Below are 20,246 nucleotides of genomic sequence, written 5' to 3' on the forward strand. Positions count from 1 at the left end.
AGCTTAGAATAGCTTTAAAAAGGTCGTAATCATGCGCACTCGACTTTATTCATTGTTTAAAATTCATTGCTCACTGCAGAGAGAGATGTGTACTTCTGTGCTACTTTTATTCGTCTGATAATTGGTGGTTAGTTTTATATATAACTATATATAGTGGGGATATATTGGTTGGTATACTACATTAGATATAGTTATAGTTTGAACAATCCGGTTGTTCAGTCTGACGTCACTGGCCGTGTCTGGGCCTAAACTCCGCTGCAGGTCCATATATCAAACGATCACTGTGGCATTACTGAGAGTTGAAAAACTGTCTAAAGTCTTTCATCTTTAATAAAATGATCAGTGTTCTGCTCTACCAGGTGTAACAATTGAGTTTAACATCCAGGCATCCATGAAAATGGAATTTATGACATTTAACGGCGTTAGAAGTTAGCAGGAAGTTAGCTCGCTAGCTTCTATCTAAATACAATATAGCATGTCCTGACTGAGGGGTTTTGGAAAAAAATTCAAACGTACAGCTCTGCTATAACTTCCAACATAAATGAAGACAGAAAACTAAACAGCAGTGACGTTTGTAGGGTTACTGAAGTTTGGCTAGCTGGTATATAATGATGTGCTACGTGACCGCTAGCGACACAGCTATGTTAGCATAACATAAACAAGCTAACTTTTTTTCCACTCGATAAAAGTGAGTGTTCTCGGTGGTCAGGAACAAATGTAATCGCATGGCAGGATGCTGTAAAAGGACTAAACTTCAGCCAGGAGAACAAGTGAGATAATCCATCCACAATACGAGGTTAGTCATTCATATACTGCTGCATGGGCTGTGCTGTAGTTACATCGTAAGGTTTTAAAAACTGAGCTTAAATAAATGATTAGCAGTAATAAAAGCCGAGGGAGGTCAACAGTGATCACTGACTGTTTTAGGAGCTTTTTGAGATTAAATAGAAGAAAATACAAAACATCAAACATGTTAACAACACAAAAGCCATATTAAACGCAGACTACTTTAGGCCCGGAAGTAGGATTCGTCACGTCATCACTGAACAACCGGATAGTTTTACTGGCTTTTCTTGCGCAGATTTATAAAGGTTTAGATTGACACCACCCACGTTTTGCAGTAAAGCATTAACAGTTACAACATTTGTTAACTCCAAACAGACACCAAAGAATAAAACTGCGACTGCAGAAATAATAAGAACATCTAGCAGTTTTTTTATGAACGGTGATGGGGGGGGAATTCCCATGGACGATGTCTGGATCTTTTCTATGTAAAATGATTGCAGTAATGCATTAAAGTGATACATTACACCCAGTACAGAGGAACAGATGCTACAGTTTTACAGTTGTGTAGCAAGATTTGAAACTAGCTGTACCTTACAAAGCTACAACAACAAACATATTGACAGCATAATGTTGAGTATGTAGCCAGGATTATTAGCTTTAGGAGTTAGAATTTTAAGGGCTTTCTTTTAATTTAGTGTTTTACTTTGTGTTAATTAGTGCAATTATTTAACATTTGCAAAGTCACTTTTCTTTGGATTATTTTGATGATAAAGGTTGTTGCATTTTTTCTGCCAGCTAACCACAGGCGAGCCTGCTGCTGCTAATCGCTGCTGCTGGAAAGGACTGTTGGAGGGCAGGAACGCGTAGGCTGTTGGCACCAGGCTGCACTAGTGACAAACTCTGAGACAATGTTATTGAACGTCACATGTCTTGTGTTACTATTTGCAGTTTTATAACTTTTCCTTTGGTTAAGAAAGGAGCTAAAGAGGCACTTACCTCATTGGTCTTTGGGGAAAATGTGTTAGCCTATGGACGTCTGTCTGTGGACTACATGGATAGCCTGCCAGGCACACGTGATGTTGTTTTGCTCTTGTTTCAGGATCTTTGCAGGCATATCCAATCCAAAGGAAAAAAGAAAAAGGAGCCTTTACTGCTCATGAAGCTCAGGTACAGTTACAACAGCTGCTCTGGCAAAGTTCCAGAATAGATGTTACAAAGGCTCCAACAACATTAAAGTCATTAGTTGTTAGCAGAGATGTCCTACTGTGTGACTTTTTCCTCTCTTTTTCCCACAGTTAACATGATAGTGATGAGATTACCATTGGTGGGGATGTGCGTGTTGACTTTGGCCTCTGTCCCAATCATGATACCCCGCTTCAAGAGCACTGCACTGATTCCTGGTGTGCCAGATCGGCGCAGGCTGCTGCAGGTCTCTGGCACCCTCTGTCTGTTTGGAGGCTGGTACTGCAGACACTCTGCTCTTGAAAAACAGTCCTAATCAGATCCAGCCAGAAGCAGTTTGTCTGGCTTGTGGTTTTCTTCTCAGTGGATGACTATTTCTCATATCATTCAGTGCTTAAAACACATTTCACAGTTGAGTTAGTTTTCTCTTCTGACAGTCTGAACTCAAATCTGTGGATTGGTTTGGCATGTATGGGTGTGTTTCTCTCGGGTGCTTGTGGTACAGGGAGCCTGTTGTAGTATGGAGCGGATACTTACACCAAATACAGACAGGAAGTAGGTGTCATCACATGGTCACACTATAGGATTTTATCAGGGTTTTCAACTTTAACAATCACTTGCATTACAAGTGTAAATGTACATAACCCCCACACTTTGGAGATGCACCTACGGATCCTGTAAAATCATAAAGCTGAAAGTTTCGTCTAGTGAGGATTGCCTCATTTACCTATTCTGCTAATATTGCCATTCACAAAGGCCGAGAATATCATCTACTATTACAAACAGTTCTCCCGTCTTAAAACTACAGCATATATTGCACTATATATAAAAGTGCCCAAAAACATCACTTTTTTTAAACTAACAAATGCATTTCTTTGACTTGAGCTCACGCTGTAATAGGAGCAATTTGAATTATTAAACCGGTCCTCAGCTCCTGGGTCTGTGTCATTCACAGTGTGCTTTGCTGCCAGACACAAAGTGAAGCTCACAGACAGACCTGCCAAGTCAAGCTAAAATAACTTGAAAGAGCTTTGGTCCAGTTAGAGACTGAGCTCGCAGGCGGATGAATTCACAGAAAAAGGTTTCATAGAGGGTGAGAATACCAGCCGGTAGCATGAGTTTAATGGTGCTAACAAACGATTGTTTAAGAAATCCAGACTCAAGGTAGGGTGTTCCTTTGAAACAGCGGTTTCAAAGGAACATCCTGAATTTTTGATAATGCCATCCCTGAAAGAAATGGGGAGGATAATAGATAAAACTTTTTTTTTCAATCCCGTAAGGCATATTCAAACGTTTATAGTCTACTTTATCTCCTGATTGATTGGTGTCTTGCAGATGCCTTGAATAACATTTCAGCTTGGACTCTCGTAGTGGTTGATGGTGGGAAGTGTGGTATTGCTGTCTGACTTCAGCCATAATGGCCGTCATATACTCATATCAGAGACTCCCTTAACCAGAAAACAACATGCCATCTTCACACTACAACTACAAGACTTAAATTTAAAGATGCAAACCTTATTGTGATTAACAACCTCTTCATCAGCGGTCTACCTGTCTACAAACATTCACTGGAGCTGTTGTTGAACACCCCGCTGCTGCTCGGTACAGTGTTGATATCCACTTTTATCTTCTTCCTCAGTATGAATGGTGAGGCTCACTATGAAAACATGTTTTATTGTTGTAATGATGTTTGCAGTTAGGCAATTAAAGAGATAGTTTCCATTTTCACATTCCTGAATTACCACATTTTTCAAGTCCCAATCAAACACATGTGTGAGGCACCATCCATCATTCGGAGTACTAAGTGGGAAAACGCATTCCTGTGTTTACTATAATTCTTTGGTTATTACTGCAAACTTCAGTTCATTGGGTTCATCATGTAACCTCTGTACTGTGCCTAAATTAATAAGTAGGTCAGTGAAGATTTATGTCAGATAAGAAGCAGACAATAAGTCATCTCATAAACTTGGCAGGAAAATGCCAAACACGCACAGTTATACACATGTTTATTGTGAGTTTTATGAACGTGCTATAATTCACATAAAACTGCTCCTGTACATACACAGCTGAGGCAAATGTTTCTGTGTGTTTTTGCATTTTGTGAATGGGATACAGACCTCACAGCCACAGGTAGTGTTCGTGCATCCGTAAATGCCAGGCACGTGTTAGATTTCATGTCCGCATTCTGCTCTCACCACTTCTCTCCTCAGTGTGTGTGTTTTACCTCAAACTGCACTATTCTGCTTCCCTACACAAGCTCATGATCCAGCTGTCGTTCTGCAGCTTTAACAAAAGAATGTTATCTTTTACGAGCCTGTCACTGCTTAAGGGGTTCAGTTGCTCTGCATTGTTATTGTTGTTGTAGGTCTCTGCATGTCGTTTTACACATGCATACATTTGTTCAAGAAAGTACATTTCCTACTTAATAACAACCTCACATCCATGCATGTGTGGAAGGTTTATGGCCATTTCAACCCTTTGAGGTCATCATTGAGCCAACGTGAAAAGTAATTCCCCCAATCATAATGGTTTGAATGATTTAACTTTTATCTTGGGAATTGGCAAGGCTCAAAGTTGCAGGATATGGCAGATAATCAGGTGTCTTTCAAAATATCACCTCTGCTTTTTGGAGTTACTGAGCTGAACTTTTCTGTCATGATTGCTGATGGCAGCTTTAGGGAGAATTTGAAAAAAATATCTGACTATCAATAGGATTTGCTATGAGATACAGAGTCCAAGAAGTTTCTTCTTTTGGTGAGAGAAGGTTTAGTGTTCTGTTAGCTCTTAGTATTTAGTATTCTAAGTAAGCTGTCTTTGTTTTGCACTTAAACTTGTCAAGTTTATGGATTACCTTGCTAGCAAAGCTTGCTAAAGTTAGCAGATAGTTAAAGTGAATTTTGGTCCCAAAATATACACTTTCATACTTGGATATTTAATTTTTCAGCAGTGGATTGTATTGGTCATATCAAAGAAAAGGCGCAAGCCATCTCCACAATCTTCTCTGTGGAGAATTAGTTTTAACTGGTGTGTTAGGTTAGAAAAATGCTTTTGTTCTTAGCAAAAATCAGATCTAGGCATTCTTGATTTACTTTTTCTTTCATCAGTCTTTTCTGCAGTCTTTTGCCCTGTGCAGCTTGGCAAGAAAACAAGATTGACCAAAACATGAACAAAGGCTATTACACAGTTTAGCTCTCCTGTGTTACCTCTGTGAATGACTTCACTGGTCACGAGTAATATCCAAAGCCATCCTTTGGGGCCAATGCAAGAACTGCAGATCAAGTGGAGGTTGGGATGGTGGATGGGCATGAAGCACACAGGATTTAATGTTGTCTGCAGATTACCACAATTACATTCACAGATTGACTTTTTATTATTAACAACCAAAAAATCGTAACAATTGTTCAGTACTGAAAACCATAATCTTTCTATAAGTTTACCATATCATGCTGGCTCCTTGCAGATACTCCATCATCCAGATAATGACTGATTGTTAGACCTCTCTGCATTGAATCATACTTGTTATTAATTTCTGGCTCTCTTCCACAGCATGTCTTTTATCCTGTCTTCCTTCTCTCTCCCCAACCAGTTGCGGCAGATGGCCCCACCCCTCCCAGGTTTCTTCCAGTTGAAAGGGAGTTTTTCCTTCCCACTGTCGCCAAGGTGCTTGCTCATAGGGGGTCATATGATTGTTGGGTTTTTCTCTGTATGTATTATTGAGCCTTGAGGGGACTGTTGTTGGGATTTGGCGCTGTATAATTGAATTGAATTGAATTGAATTGAATTGTTAGCGAGTAGCAGCATTCCTGTCTGGTGATTTGGTTGAAAGAGACAAAATCTGGAAGGCTGCCATTTGGATATGCTAACCCAGAGAGCCAAAATCTTATATGAGCTTTGGCTAAAATTTACTGGGTATATTTCTCCAAAATCATAACTGTGAAGTTTGTACCTGCTGTTTAAGAAAACACTTAATCTTCATAGAAAGCAAAAGCAAAATAAACAACAACAAAAAACAGAACAATTAGTAATGTTTACAGACATGTGGATATTGTATTAAAATAGTACTTGAAAAAGCATGACCCTCGCTCTTATCCTGTTCAAGTAATTTAAAAATGAGTAATTCTAGCCAAGATCACAATTTAAAATGTTTTCTAGCTCAAACTCTACAACACCAGACATTCTCAGAGGTGGACTCACAAGGTTAACTTGCTCAGCACAGCTCCAACAAGGCTTCAGTCCAATGGAGCAGAAGTGGAATTCCACATCTGCAATTATTGAACAACAGGGTGTAAAAGAAGGATTTGAGCTGGAATGGAGGAATGAGTGGGGGGAGTGGGCAAAAAGTCAGGCAAGGGTGAAAAGTAGGGAAACAACTGATAAAGTACAGAGTCATAGCCAAATCCATTTTTCCATCTCTGTTTACTTCATTCTAAAGGAAACAGACAGGTATACAGGTAAATGAGATGATACACGGCATGAAGGAGGTAAATATTAGAGAAAAAGAATGGCATGGTAAATAAATGCAGGCATTTTAACTCTCAGCAAACTGGCATTCCTTAGTACAGGAGACAGCACACAATACAGTACGTCCTTAAGAGTCAATAATACGATGACTCTTCCATTCACACAAAATCGTATTGGCACCTGACGATACACAATGGATGCACTTGGTATATCCTCAGTCCAGACTACTTGGAAACAGGCACAGAGTTTACAGTGGCATAAGGCAACACGTGGCAGATCTATCATGTATATGTGGTACTGTAGAGTAGCTTCACATTCGTTTTTTGAACTCCAACAATAGAAACAGAGGGAAACATAAGTCCTTGCAGAGGAACTGTGGACACACATCCCTCAGATGGGATGGAAAACAGAATTCACATACATGTGTGCAAACATGTGTTATAAGGCACTGTAGTAAAACATTATATGTAGTAAAAAAAAGAAAAAAAAGGAGTAAAGTTGGTGGTATATACACCTGGGTTTTTTAACATGTTATAGAAAACATACCCTGAATGACTGTCTCTCCCAATGTCAACAACACAGATGAGGATGTCAAACCCCCCTAAGTACATCTAATTCATAAAACGTTTCCCCAAACAATTTCATTAATCTCAACAAAGATTAATATATGTTGTTGCAATATGCTTGAGTGTTTGCTGTTCATAAATTCATTCTTGTCTGTTTTGAATTTCTCAGTGAAAGGGTTTTGTCTGTTGACAGAATTTAAACCATGGTAGGGCCAGAAGACTCTCCCAAACTACAAGTACTGCTCCCTTTTCTCTGGTGGGGTACTTTTAACATTTGGTCTGCAATTCAAAAGGGAAAAAAGACATGTTTCAGTCAAAGTACAGTCACAGCGACAAGAAAAAAACCTCACATTTACCAAAACAGAGGTCATAGGCTATAAGTGAAACTACGAATCAGCACAACAGTATGTTTCAGTTTATTGTTAACTTTGCACCAATATTTGGACAGAAGGGGGAACAGGAGGTGTAGCAGAGGGTTGATATCTTATTTCTTAAAGAAAACATCTGACCACACGAGTCCATATTTACAGAGAAGGCTCAGAGACGGAGAGGGGGTCGGAAGAAGACAGTACACCTTGGTTCCCATTAAAAGTGATAAGGTGCAGATGTATTATTGAGTAAAAGGAAATCATCTACAAGAGGTCCAAATTGGGAGGTAAAGAGGTAACAGGAAATGAAGGGGGGATGGGGAGACAGTGGTGGGACAGTCGGAAAGTCCTCGATAAAAAGGCGGGGGCTGATCAGTCAGGGAAACTAGTTTCACTCAACAACTCTGCCCTGAATTAGAGGAGAGAAGAAGACAGTCAGGATAAGACACATCAAGAACTCTCAGATTCCCACCATGTTAGAGAGCCAGAGGGATGACTGAGATGTTAGCTGACAGGTTTGAGAATCAGTGTTACATGGAAGCTGGCTAGCACTGTTCAGGTTAAAATAAAACATTTACCCTACAGAATGACCAATAAAGGTGGGCAGAAACATAAAGAGTCAATGAACAGCTATACTGTAGTCTGGGGTGATGTGGAACTGTCTTAAACCTGCATTCTTTGCCACAAGAGACATACTCGAAGCTGCAAAAAAATAAAAGTCTTCCCTCTATAGAGGTGTCTGGGGAAAGGGCTTTCAGACTTGACCTCTGTAAACACTTGTTTGTTGGCTTTATAGGCCTAGTTGCTCATTTCCAATCATATAGAAATGGGGAGATGTCACAGTCGCTACCGACAGCAGAGCAGAGATGCTTGACATCCCATTGACATCTCATTTTATTTAGTACAAGTACAAAGAATTTCCTATGGACCTTCACCGTCCCCCTGCCAAGTTTGAGAATAATAGAGCTCTCTACAAATAAGTCTCTTCTAAGAAGAGAAGCCATGTAACTGGGAAATGGGGCAACTGGGACCTATTCTAAGAAAAGTTAATGGCTTTTTTATGTGGAACAGTGATGGACCAACTCTTTTAGAAACATAAATGAGGGCAAAGTGATGTGGGAGCATGAAGGGAGAACTCAAGAGCCAATTTAGCAGCAGCTGAGTTTTAAAGGGTCTAATGTGGCGATAGTTGCAAGTATCTATTGTGCTTCACCTTCAATGAGTAGTCAGTGGGTTGAAGACCACCTGTTTTTTCTATATGCAATCAACCAAACAGTGGCGTTAAATATAACACTTCTATTTACTTATAGCTGTGTTTGAAGCATCATGCTAAATTATAGATAGATAATAGTATGCTGACATCTTTTAGCTTCTCAGTAAGATTATTCATGTGTGTGACATAACTTAGATCTTAGGCACTGGTTTAGTTATACAACAGCTTATGAGATGAGGGAGTGTATGAATCTGGAATGATGGTGTTAGTAAATGGAGCGTGATGATATGTGTCAATGAGAGTCTCCTCTTTCTCTTCGTGTGAGGTATAATGGAAGAGCGATAAACAGCAGCAGTCATACTCATTACACATCTAAACAAACACCTTTAACTAACAATTCACCCTCCACTCCTGCAGTTCAGATTGTGTCCCCGTGTGCGGTCTTCATCAAGTCCTTGTGGTGTAAAAAAGGACTGTGTAGTTTTATCTTATGTGAGAAATTTTCTCAGCTGTTAAAAAGATGGTTGTCCGGGGGCTTCATCACTTAGGAGGACACCAGACACGCCTGCTTCTTTACTGTCATTCATTATGTTTGTTTGAATAACACTCGACAGCTTAAATAAATAAATTAAGAACATAGAAATTCTTTGATTTATTTTGAATTCTATATTATAAAGATAGAAAAGGTTTGGTGGTTTAGAGCTCTAAACTCTGGGAGTTACAAATTTAAATCATTTTTTTCTCATTTGCACACAGGGTCAGGCCTTGTCCCCTTACACACTTAACTGCAACAGTAGACTGTGAACATATGTGGCAATTTGGAGATAAAACACCAATGCAGCTCCAACCAGGAAGCACAGGACATGCTAGTAAAAGTTCAGCAAGTTTTGCAGTACTTCCTCAGATAAGAAATGCCCTTTAATTTGCTGTGTAACTTGCTCCAAACGTTTTTCTGTACCGTGCTTGAATTTGTGTTCATCATATCGCTGTACTTACCTCTTAAAGTACATTAAATCATGACATTAAAGCAGGAGATGTCAACTCACAATACAAGCTTAACACTTTCTACGTATAAGTTAGTACTTCTTTAGGTTCATAGCCACATACATCCTACTGGTAGCTAATATGCTCATATATGTACAACTTCATATGTTGTGTATTGCTGTATAAGAACAGAAGTGTCTTTGAGCTAAATGATTGCATGTGTGTATGCATGATAGTCTTTTTGTTAGATTTAGAAGGGAAAAAAGAGGGTGGTGCCAAGCGTGTCCTCTGCTCTCTGTTTGGGTGACTGCTGGAAGTGGTTGGGGTTTACACGTACTCCCTTGCTGTGGAAGGCTGTGATTGGCGGTAATATTGCTGTCCTCGCATATCTTCTTTGGAGCAGGAGCAGCACAGCAGAGAGCCACCCAGAACAGTCAGACTGGCTGCTGCCCATCCGACAAACAAGGCTGAGCCAAACTCATACCTGCACAGGAAATAAGATATAAACAAGGCATAAGGTGTAAATGCTGACATAAAAAGACATACACAAAAATAAAGGACAAATTGATATTGAAGTATGGGCGATATAAAATGGATAAAAAATGTATTATTTTAATTATTAGATATTCAAGACTAACCACTAGCATACACATGTACCAGTGTAACAAAATGTTAATAATTACAGCTGCTTATTTCAGATAATTTTATTAGTCATAAGAGGAGCTTTACAGCTTTAATACTTGATAAAATTAACAACTACTGGTATTAAATGATTTGTTTTGTTGTTTTTCCTTTTTTTTCATAACTGGGAACTATTAGCATCGCACGTTGATCATATTTATAAGCCAAAATCAGCAAATATTTGGAAATGATGTTGCAAAATTAATCACATATTTATCATATTTATCAGCCATTATTAGCAACTATTAGCAACTATTTTAGTAATAACTTACAACAGTTTACAGCTGAACACATTTATCTTTTTAACAGCAACCAGTAACACTGGCTATTTTAGACGTATATATCATACAGATATTAGCAGCTGAAACTGGTCGTGTCTGCAACTAATCCTAAATCACGATGTCATAAGTCACTGGACACTGTGAACATCCATGGTCACCACTTCATGCGTAATAGACCTTCTATGTGTATGGACGTGTGCAGGTATATATGTACATACATATGTATAAATATGTATATTTAGTGTGTGCATGTGTGTGTGTACATGTCTATACATAGGAATAGTAGTGGTACAATAGTTATGTTAAGCTATATAGTTTATGTCTTGCATATTTCCACAACCATATCCATAATCACATACTGTGTATGCTACCGTTGTATATAGTGTATTATCTTACTTATTTTTCATTGTTTGTACTTATTTGTATTTTTTGTATTTTCCTTCTGATATCTGTACCTGAGCTGAGGTAACACAAAAATTTCCCCGTCGTGGGATCAATAAAGTCTTATCTTATCTTATCTTATCTTATCTTATCTTATCTTAAATATTTTTATTGGCCACATCTAGGTGGTTTTTGTAAACAGAACACATTAAGTTTAACAGTAATTTGACTGCAGAATCTTTGTCACTGGCTGTAGTTCCAGTTTATCACATCATGTTAATTGTCCCTCAAACCTTTGAGATGAAGTCTGCTTACTTATGCCTTTTTCTTTTATGTACAACAAAACCTCTTGACTAGTCTAAAATATGACATTTTCAAATATACAAACAAACAAACAAACAAAATAAGAAGACTGAGCACAAATACAAGCAAGAGAGTGATAACTGAAAACTTTCCACAGAGTTAGATCAACTAAACAGTCTTACTGTGAGATGTCTTTTATTCAGGCTATTTAGTGTCTCCCACCTCTGCATTTTTTCTTTTCAACAACATTTTAAAGAAAGATTAAACTATTGCACACATTGCAATCTCATTATATGATATTGTGATATTTATTTGAGATCTGATCTGATACTTGCAACTGTAAATATTTACATACCTAAAAATCCATGAAATATATGGTCTGCAGTTGAAGTCATTAATAATGATGACTGTAATCACAGCAGCTTTTTATTATTTGAGTGGCACGTAAAGTAGAATGTACATTACAGTACATTTGTTCTTTAAATGAAGAGATTAAACCCTCAGCTCAAACAGAATGGAGTATGATTCACATACCTGGCATTGGGTGGTGTATTTGGGTTAAAGAACTGATAGGACACCTGAGTGGCATACCAGGACACAGAAACCAGTGTGCATAAACCTGCGGAGGGAGAAACAGGTAAGGACCATGTTACCTGCAGAACTTCTCTGATGACACTACAGGAACTGGAGTACAGGGAGCGGGCAAGGTGCTTTGCAGAGTGGTCTGGCAGAAATCACCTCTTTCTGAAAGTCAGTGAGACATAGGAACTTCTTCTTCTAGGGGAAAACACTACAACTAAGCCCAGGAGATGTCTCATGGGTGAGGAAGTTGAAACAACGGATGGCTACAGGTTCTTAGGTGTTCACCTGAAGGAAAGACTGGAATGAAGGATCAACAGCGATGCTGTGTACAAGAATGGGGTGGAATGTGTGGAAGCTCAGATCCTTCAGTGTAAACAGCAACATGTTCTTCTCCCAGTCTGTGGAAGTAGGTGTGATCTACTTTGCTGTTGTCTGCTGAAGGCAGCATCAGTGCAAGAGATGGTAGCAGAAACTAATTCACAAGTCTGGAATCATCGTTGTCCAAAATGTGGACATGTTGAGTCAATGAAGGATAGGAGGTGAGTGAACACACTGCTTTCCATCATGGACAGTCCATGGCAGCTGCTCTTTTCCACACTGCAGAGGCACCAGAACTTGTTCTCCCTCAGACTTTTTTAGCACCACTGTCATTAAGAATGCTTAAAGAAACACACACACACACACACACACACACACACACACATATATATATATATATATATATATATAAACATATATATATATATATATATATATATGGGTATGTGTGTGTGTGTGTGTGTGTGTGTGTGTGTAGAGATGCACGTACACTGCTTTTGACAGAAATTTCTCGGTCATTTTTTTATTTCTTTTTATTTTATTTTATCTATTAGTTTACTACACTAATTAATTCTGTTGCTACAACACACCAATGACTTGGCTTAGTAAATCCTTGTTTAGTTTAATTTCTTCCCTTGGGATTGTGGTCTGAGGTCAAGAGCTAATGCCTCGAAAATGACCACTTCCTGTTTACAGCAGGGACTCTAATTACCCAGAAGACCCCTACTGCAAGAAAAATGCCAGACCACTCTTGCTAAATGCATTGAATGCCGGAAATACAGCGTATTTTTATGCTGGCAAATGAAGCAAAACAGCAGTCACACCTGCAAGCAGAAAGAGTGCTCCTCCGGTCATAGCGATGCGGGTCTTGGTGGCTGGGTTGTTATCTCCCACCTTGGTACACTTCATGCCCACCACGCTGACGATGATCCCAATAAAGCCCAGCAGTACTGACACCACCATAAGGGCCCGGCATGTCTGGATGTGGACTAGATAAAAAAGAGGGCAGGAAAGAGATAAAACATGAAGTAGAGGATGTAGAAGTGGTGAGGAGATGAGAAAACAGAAAAGAAAAGAGTCTTTCAGCCCATCATTTGGAAAGACACAAATATTTCTAAACATGAAAGTGAAAACTGAGGGGAATGAAGCTATACATGCCATGCAGGGTTGATGGGAGACCACATGCATTTATGACAGACAGATCATTAGGGAGAGTCCACCACTGTCCTACTTTTCCAAGCAGGGTAGTTCCAGAGGTGACTTTACTGGCCAAACTCTGGAACTGTAAATGATCCTTCAAATCTTTTCCACATCATTCCACTGTGGTTTTGTCGTCTCTAAAATCGAATGCTCTGCCCACACAGGCCTCAGCGCACACATAACTTAGTGGGAGGAACATATTTACACATATTTACACACATATGTGTAAGAGCACAATATGAGCACAGACACATTGACTGTAGGTGGAAATGACTCAGATGAAAGTCTCTCTCTGGCTCACACTGACTGTAGGAGGCCCCACTTTACATGTTTCAAACAGTGGGATTAGTGTGGCTTTGTCACAAAGAAAGATTGTTTTCGCGGGGCCGTCGCCACAGCAATGTGAGTGTACTGCCTCAACAACAGCCACTCAAAGACACGTTAAAGGCAAAGCAATGCTGAGCGCCTAATAATACTGTCAAAATACTGATGGAGCGTGCCTTATTTACAGCAAGCGAGGGGATTGTTGAAATCCCAGCGGCGGTTGAAAACATGGAAATTCCAGCATCTCGATTGTGATATCTGACAAAGCTGACAAATATGGTAATTAAAGTAAACAGGGGGATTTTTCATAGAGGTTTCACAGCCAAGATCACAGGCATCACTTTCAAAAAACGGTAGCCAGTGTTGTGTTTGCATGTCCCAGGAAACACGCTGAACAGAAAACAATTCAACAGAGTCAGCAAACTCATTTATGTACATTTTTTAGTGTTGCCCCTTTGTTAGCTTTTACAGCTCCAGGACACATTAAAAAAAAAATCCCATTATGCACTCACTATATTCCAGGACCTTTGAAATATATCATTTTATTTATCTCCTGAAAACATTGTGGATGTTACTAGGTAAGAAAAAAAAAGAACTGTTGGTTATTACTAAACTACCAATATTACTATTGGTAGTTTTTTTATTGTGAACCAACAATATGATGATAATTTATAACAGTAGGTCAGTGGCGGATTTGTGGACATTGTCTGGTGGTAGTTGTAATGTTTCTGCTGATGACTATATTGGTTCGTAAATGGTTACTAAGTATTTAGTTTCCTTTTATTCTTAGACAGTCTTGACTTGGTTTGGTTCAGCATACGGCCAAAGTCAGGGGTGTTGGTCTCACTATTCCCACAGCACTGACGTTGAATCTTCAAAGCGCACGTGCCTGAAGCATCAATAGTTGATCCCCCAGGAATGAGAACAGGTCAGAAATTAAACCTTTATCACAAAATTGTTGATTATGGTATAGCATAAAAAATGTAAATGCAAGGATTTAATTGTTATATAATTGTCATAATCTCTAGCACATTAAGGCGACTGTTGTTGTGATTTGTCGCTCTATAAATAAAACTGAAGTGAATCTTGTCAGCTGCAATATGATACACAATACAATATACCATATGTTAAAATTAAGTCAATTTTCTTATTATACAAACTATAATTTTACAAATAAACATAATGTAGAACTTTAATAATGACTTGTAAATATTATCAGTTATTTCAGTATTTCTTAACATTAACATTTAACTTTAAATGTACCCTTATTACACTTTGGTTAATATTATAAGTTCTTACTGAATAGTTTGATGTGTAGTAAGGATTTCAAGAACTGTGTCAGAAAAAGTGTTTGTTGACTTGTTCTACTGTTAACAAATGCCAGTCAAATCTGATGAAATAAATGTCTTTTCTCAAAACAAGGTATTAATTTTTTCTTTGCTGTAGTACTTCTATGATTTTTACCAATATCCTTGCTGTTGCAGAATCCTCTCAAAGATTTCGTATCACGATTCTCTGAGTTCTGTACCCCCGCTTTCTACCACATTTTCGCTGAATAAACTGTAAGTTCAAAAAGAGCAGTTGAGTATCAGCCTGAGATGGAAGCTAAAGTCACCGTTTGTCATTGTGACAGAAATACACACACCATCATTCATGGTGCAGCAGTGAAGCAGCATTTCAAAAGCTGATCTGAAGGGACTTATGAAGGGGGAACAATCTTTGAAGTCTGATTTATGGCTCCATCGCTCCTTTTGATGGAGTATCTGAATGGTCTTCCAAAGAGAGAGGTTTGAAAATTTTTCGTGTTTTTTTGCTGTTATTTTTCATTCACTGTGGACATTCCTGGTGTGCGGGGGTTTAGGCTAATGACTCCACTGACCGGTTTTCCTTGGTGAGACTAGAAGAAGGGATTGAAAGTGAGAAAGAGAGTTGGTTGAAGGCTGGCTCACCCACCCACTAGGTTCCCTTTTTCCACTGCTAAGATTGGCAGTACCAGCCACAACCTTTCAGTGAGTGTATGTGAGTTTGATGTGTGTGTGTGTGTGTGTGTGTGTGTGTGTGTGTGTGTGTGTGTGTGTGTGTGTGTGTGCGGGGGGGGTATGTGTGTAGGCTCTGTAAGGTCCCATTGTGAGGTCACTTGAGTCTATTTTGTACAGACTGGCTCTTTGCCTGCTCGGTGCCTTACACTTACAGTTTAGTCCTCCAATGTAATTTCAACTCAAAGAATAAACTTCTGTTTCTCTTGACCCTTTAGTCTTTTCTTTTCAGTGTATACCAGTTAAATTAATTTGTCAATGCCAAAAATAAATTGCACAAGAAGAAGCATTATTTGTTTACTAAATATCATTATTAGTGTCTGTGTGAGTCCACACACACACTGCAAGACCTCATTGGCTGTTTTGGATGCATACTAAATATTTGAAATTATTGTCCTACAAAACCATTTTTTGCTATGTCTCACTCACAACTTGTTTATTTATTCTAAACAGTGTGAACCTTTTGTAAACCATGATTTTTTTTTTTTTACTCAGCATAGATTACTGTAGTTCAAGACAACTGCTAATTACATCTGCATGACTCTTATCTGATACCGCCCTTACATGTGCATACAAGTTAAGCATAAGGTGTGGAGGGCAGAAGCAAGCCCCCAGCTCAGATCAGAGGATGCATCAATGACAACCCTTGTGAGTAAGTCAGATAAAGTATCAAAAGAAGAGCTAGCATGGAGGTGGGTTGCAAAGTAGCTTGCTTTGCAGAATTTTAATTCTGTTCCATTCAATTGTATTTATATAGCACCGGATCCCAACAACAGATGTCTTAAGTTGCTTAATATTGTAAGGTGAAAACCCTACAATAATACAGAGAAACCCCAACTATCAGACAGCCATCTATGAGCAATCACTTTGACGACAGTGGGAAGGGAAAACTCCAGTTTAACAGGAAGAAACCTCTGGCAGAACCAGGCTCAGGGAGGGGTGGCCATCTGCCACGACCAGTTGGGGGTGTGTTAGCAGCTCTGATAGGATTTTCCAAATGGATGTGTAGAATGGTATCAGCTGAGCCATCAGCTGATGTGAGCTGACGTAGTAATCAGCTGATTTGCAAGAATCGCTACTGAGCTGAGCTGACTTTGTGGCCTACCAGAACTTACACAAACAGAAAGTGGAAAGGAAAGTAGCTCCCACCTGGATGTCAAACTAGTGTCCTGACCGACAGTTTTATGATGGACATTTTAGCCTTTTTACAACACATGTATTTGTATTTTTAGAGACATAGTTCAAGAATCATGGAGGGTGCAAAGCATGGGGACAGATGGGTATACATGTCAAATAATTTGGAAAGACACATTGTTGGTTTTGATCTTAAAAGAAATACAAGAATCTAATACAAGAACATTTCTACCTAACTGGCCATTGATAAAGTAGGTTTGGCTGACCAAAGGTGCATACATTTCAAGATGTATTGTATAATAGAAACATTTTACTATGAATAGTGTCTTCAGAAACTCATTGTCAAGTTCGATTTATAAAGCAGACTTAACCTTTTACATGAATGTCTAGCATCCACAGGATGCAACTATGCCTTTTATGTCAAATGTGCAAGAAGTTGCTATTTAGTGCGACACACAGATTGGCAGAGGCAGGTCGATATGTCTTCAATGTCACGCTCAGATTTTACTGGATGCAAAGAGCTGTCCTTTCAGCACCACCATCCTCCTTCACCTCATCTGGCAAATAACAGCCGTCTGTTATTTTGACCACCGTCTTCTTTTTGAGCAAAATGCTCAGTAAACCTGAGGCACTTTCCACCACATTTGCTTGGCCACATCAGCACAGTCTAGTGAACAATTATACCCGCCGTCACATGCTGCTCCTGCTGCGAACATACCCAGGCGAGATGAGCTCCTTCAGACCTATTTGTGCCTGATCAAACCAATACCCGAGATTCCGACCTGACCCAGGACATGTGATTAAATCAGTTCTGTTTCATAGTCTGGGGAAAAATCTAAATAAAGCAGGGATTGTTCAAGAACGTTTTATTCTGTAATCATTGGGTATGTTATCCTAGTCCTAACCCTGTCCCCTGTTTGTAGATGCTGGTAATCTGCTGCATGTTAACATCTAAAGAGTTTTATAAATGTATCACCTGTTTATAAGATTTAAATGGAAAGCTTGGAACATAAAATCTGTCTTGCCAAATGACTGATAGTCTTTATTTGAAAAGTAACATCTTCTAGTTTCTGAATAATTGTCTATTTAGCAAAATCCAACAATAACTCGAGGAGACTCGATGGATGTTAAGAGGTTAACGGACAAGTGGAACAATGTGCTCGTGTGGGGACGATAGAGCACATTCTGGGAATATCTCTGGACTTTAGCTCAACAACTACCCTTTTCTTCTCCTAACGGCCTCTATTCATGCCCAAAGACAATACACTGTTCTTATTGCTGCAAGGAACCAAAGGAGATGGGAGATCAGCTCGGACGCCCCATCACAACAATCGCCATCAGAAAATGTGTTGATATTAGGACTCACAGAACCGCCAAAATGTTTGCAAAGTGCCTCATTTGTTGTTCCAAGGAAAGCGTGCCACAGCAGTAACCACAGAGAAAAACAAATGAATTGTATTGTGAAAGTGCCTTCTGACCAAGCCTCCCCCCCTTAACACCCGCTAGTCTTTCATTAGAATCTCTAATAGGATAATTTAAGCAGACAGTAGATAGATGGATTCATATAATCTGTGTGCCTTTAATTATGAGTCACTAGGTCCAGCTTACAGATTGGAGATGACAAGAGACTCGTATTCTGAGCTAATTTACGTCCGAACCCCACATTCCTCACCCCCTCCTACTCATCACACTCTACGCATGGTGTTTTGGAGTTCTAATAAAGAAACTAAGCTGTAATGAAGATGTGAACAGCAGCATTTGAAGTAAGATTTATAGCTTGCATGTTTATTGCATCCCAGTTAGCATTTAGCACTCAGGGAGTTGTTTTTCTTCTGTTTTTGCTGCTGATTAATGGCAAAAGTCAGCACACATAAATGGGTCATACTATAATAATTGTTGTCATGTGTAGTGTACCACAAAAGATGTTTCCTGAGAAGATTTTGTATAACAAAGCAGAACAAAAGGTTGACAAATATTACGGTAATTAAAAATATAAAATAAAATAAGGAAAGTAGTTTGAAAGAAAGGAAGGAGTGTGCTTGAAAAGAAAAAGAGGTTTATCAGCGCATTAGCAGTTTAATTGAATTTTGCTCGTGCCCTTTCGTCATCTGAGTAATTACACATTGAATATAACTTCACAGTCACCCCAAAAAACATCCAACATTGTAAGATGTGCATGTTGATCCAACAGAATCAAACCTGAAAATCTTTTACAATGAACATGCACTTCAAACAGAAATGATACCTAACATCGATCATAATGGATTTCTTAAAAGACAGGGACATCATTGTGAGTAGGAAAAGTGCAAGCTGCTACGAGATCCTTGGGTTTTAGGAGCAAATTCAAATGTGGTACTCACTGTCCAGCGAGAGCATGGAGTCAAAGATCTTGCACTGCACCTGTCCCGTACTCTGTGAGGCACAGCTCATCCACAGCCCCTCGTACAGACCCACGGCAGTGATGATGGCATCGCCGGCGTACGATGACTGCTTCCACTGGGGCAAGGCAGTTGTGGAGATGATGCCAATCCAGCCACCCAATGCCAGAAAGTAACCCAACAACTGTAGACCTGAGTTAGCCATCCTTCTCTAACACTGTCTCTCTGTTTTCTGTCTTGATTTGTTCTTTCTCTCCCTGCTTGACTTGCAACAGCTTCTAACTCCTCCTAATGCGTCGCCCTTTCTTTGCGTGGTCTCTGTGGGCACACTTGCTACTTGTCTTGCTTTTCTTGCCACTATCTGGTCCCTCTGAGCATCTCCTTGTGCTCTTCTGCTCCAATTTGCATTTGTAGAACTCTCCTCTGTCTCCTTGTCTCTAACACTCTCTTTTTCCTCTCCACGTCCTTGCCTGGTTTTTCTGCCCCTCAGTGAGGACAACGAGTTGATCTCTTCAGATCAGGAATCTCTCGTCTGATTTCTTGATCCCTGTGAGGTTCAGTCAAAGTGAAGAAAGAGTTTCTGGTCAGCAGTTCAGTTCATCAAGCATTGCCGCTGGGCTGCCTCACACTCTGCATGACTTCCTCCGGGCTCTCTCTTTCTGTCTTTCTCTCAGTTGCTTGCTAACTTTCACTCCACTACAGTCTTTCTATCTACTCCAGGCTCAAGTGGCACAATAAGGGGTAGAAGGAAAAAATGGGAAAAAAGAAAAAAGAAACATGTGGACACAACAAGCTGACCGTGGAGGGATGAATAAATGGGTTGGTTCTGATTGGACTGTGTTGTAGCAACGCCTTCTGGGAGGGAGGAGGAAAGGGTTGATAGAGGAGAGTAAGAGCTGTTTCAAACAGAGACAGAAAGAAAAAGCAAAAAGATCTGGCTTTGGAGGGAAAACACCATAGGTGGAGTCAGAATTAGGCAATTCTTATAAGACTGTGCTAATCCAACTGGGGAATTCCAAAATAAGACGAATCAGTGCATGGTACATGTGCTGATTCTTTAAAAGTCTA

The 20,246-nt window shown here is 39.5% G+C and overlaps 1 protein-coding gene and 1 long non-coding RNA gene across 4 annotated transcripts; one reads left to right on the plus strand and one right to left on the minus strand.

Moving 5' to 3' along the window:
* Positions 1 to 1,590: 1,590 nt before the first annotated feature.
* On the plus strand, positions 1,591 to 5,618 carry LOC120440141. Its single transcript, XR_005613010.1, has 3 exons — positions 1,591 to 1,953; positions 2,082 to 2,215; positions 5,555 to 5,618. It is a non-coding gene; the product is annotated as an uncharacterized LOC120440141 (long non-coding RNA).
* A 747-nt stretch (positions 5,619 to 6,365) lies between these two features.
* Positions 6,366 to 19,966, minus strand: cldn19 (claudin 19). Of its 3 annotated transcripts, none has more exons than XM_031754925.2 (5): positions 19,161 to 19,966; positions 12,931 to 13,095; positions 11,741 to 11,825; positions 9,898 to 10,044; positions 6,366 to 7,772 (listed from the first exon to the last, which is right to left on the minus strand). In XM_031754925.2, exons 1-5 carry the CDS (start codon positions 19,381 to 19,383, stop codon positions 7,736 to 7,738), a joined length of 657 nt encoding a protein of 218 aa, XP_031610785.1. In that variant the 5' UTR covers positions 19,384 to 19,966; the 3' UTR covers positions 6,366 to 7,735. The 3 variants fall into 3 exon arrangements, with proteins under 3 accessions (XP_031610785.1, XP_031610784.1, XP_031610786.1); XM_031754924.2 differs by having other exon boundaries at positions 6,366 to 7,274; positions 19,161 to 19,964; XM_031754926.2 differs by having other exon boundaries at positions 6,366 to 10,044; positions 19,161 to 19,965.
* Between the last annotated feature and the right edge of the window lie 280 nt (positions 19,967 to 20,246).

The sequence above is a fragment of the Oreochromis aureus genome, linkage group 5 (assembly GCF_013358895.1).
Source record: "Oreochromis aureus strain Israel breed Guangdong linkage group 5, ZZ_aureus, whole genome shotgun sequence".
Taxonomy (NCBI): Eukaryota; Metazoa; Chordata; class Actinopteri; order Cichliformes; family Cichlidae; genus Oreochromis; species Oreochromis aureus.

Coding starts and splice junctions, on each gene's coding strand:
- cldn19 (XM_031754924.2), bottom strand. CDS start 19,383: ATGGCTAACTCAGGTCTACAGTTGTTGGGTTACTTTCTGGCATTGGGT. Junction 13,096..19,160: donor CTCCATGCTCTCGCTGGACA/GTGAGTACCACA, acceptor TTTTTTATCTAG/TCCACATCCAGACATGCCGG. Junction 10,045..11,740: donor AATACACCACCCAATGCCAG/GTATGTGAATCA, acceptor TTTCCTGTGCAG/GTATGAGTTTGGCTCAGCCT.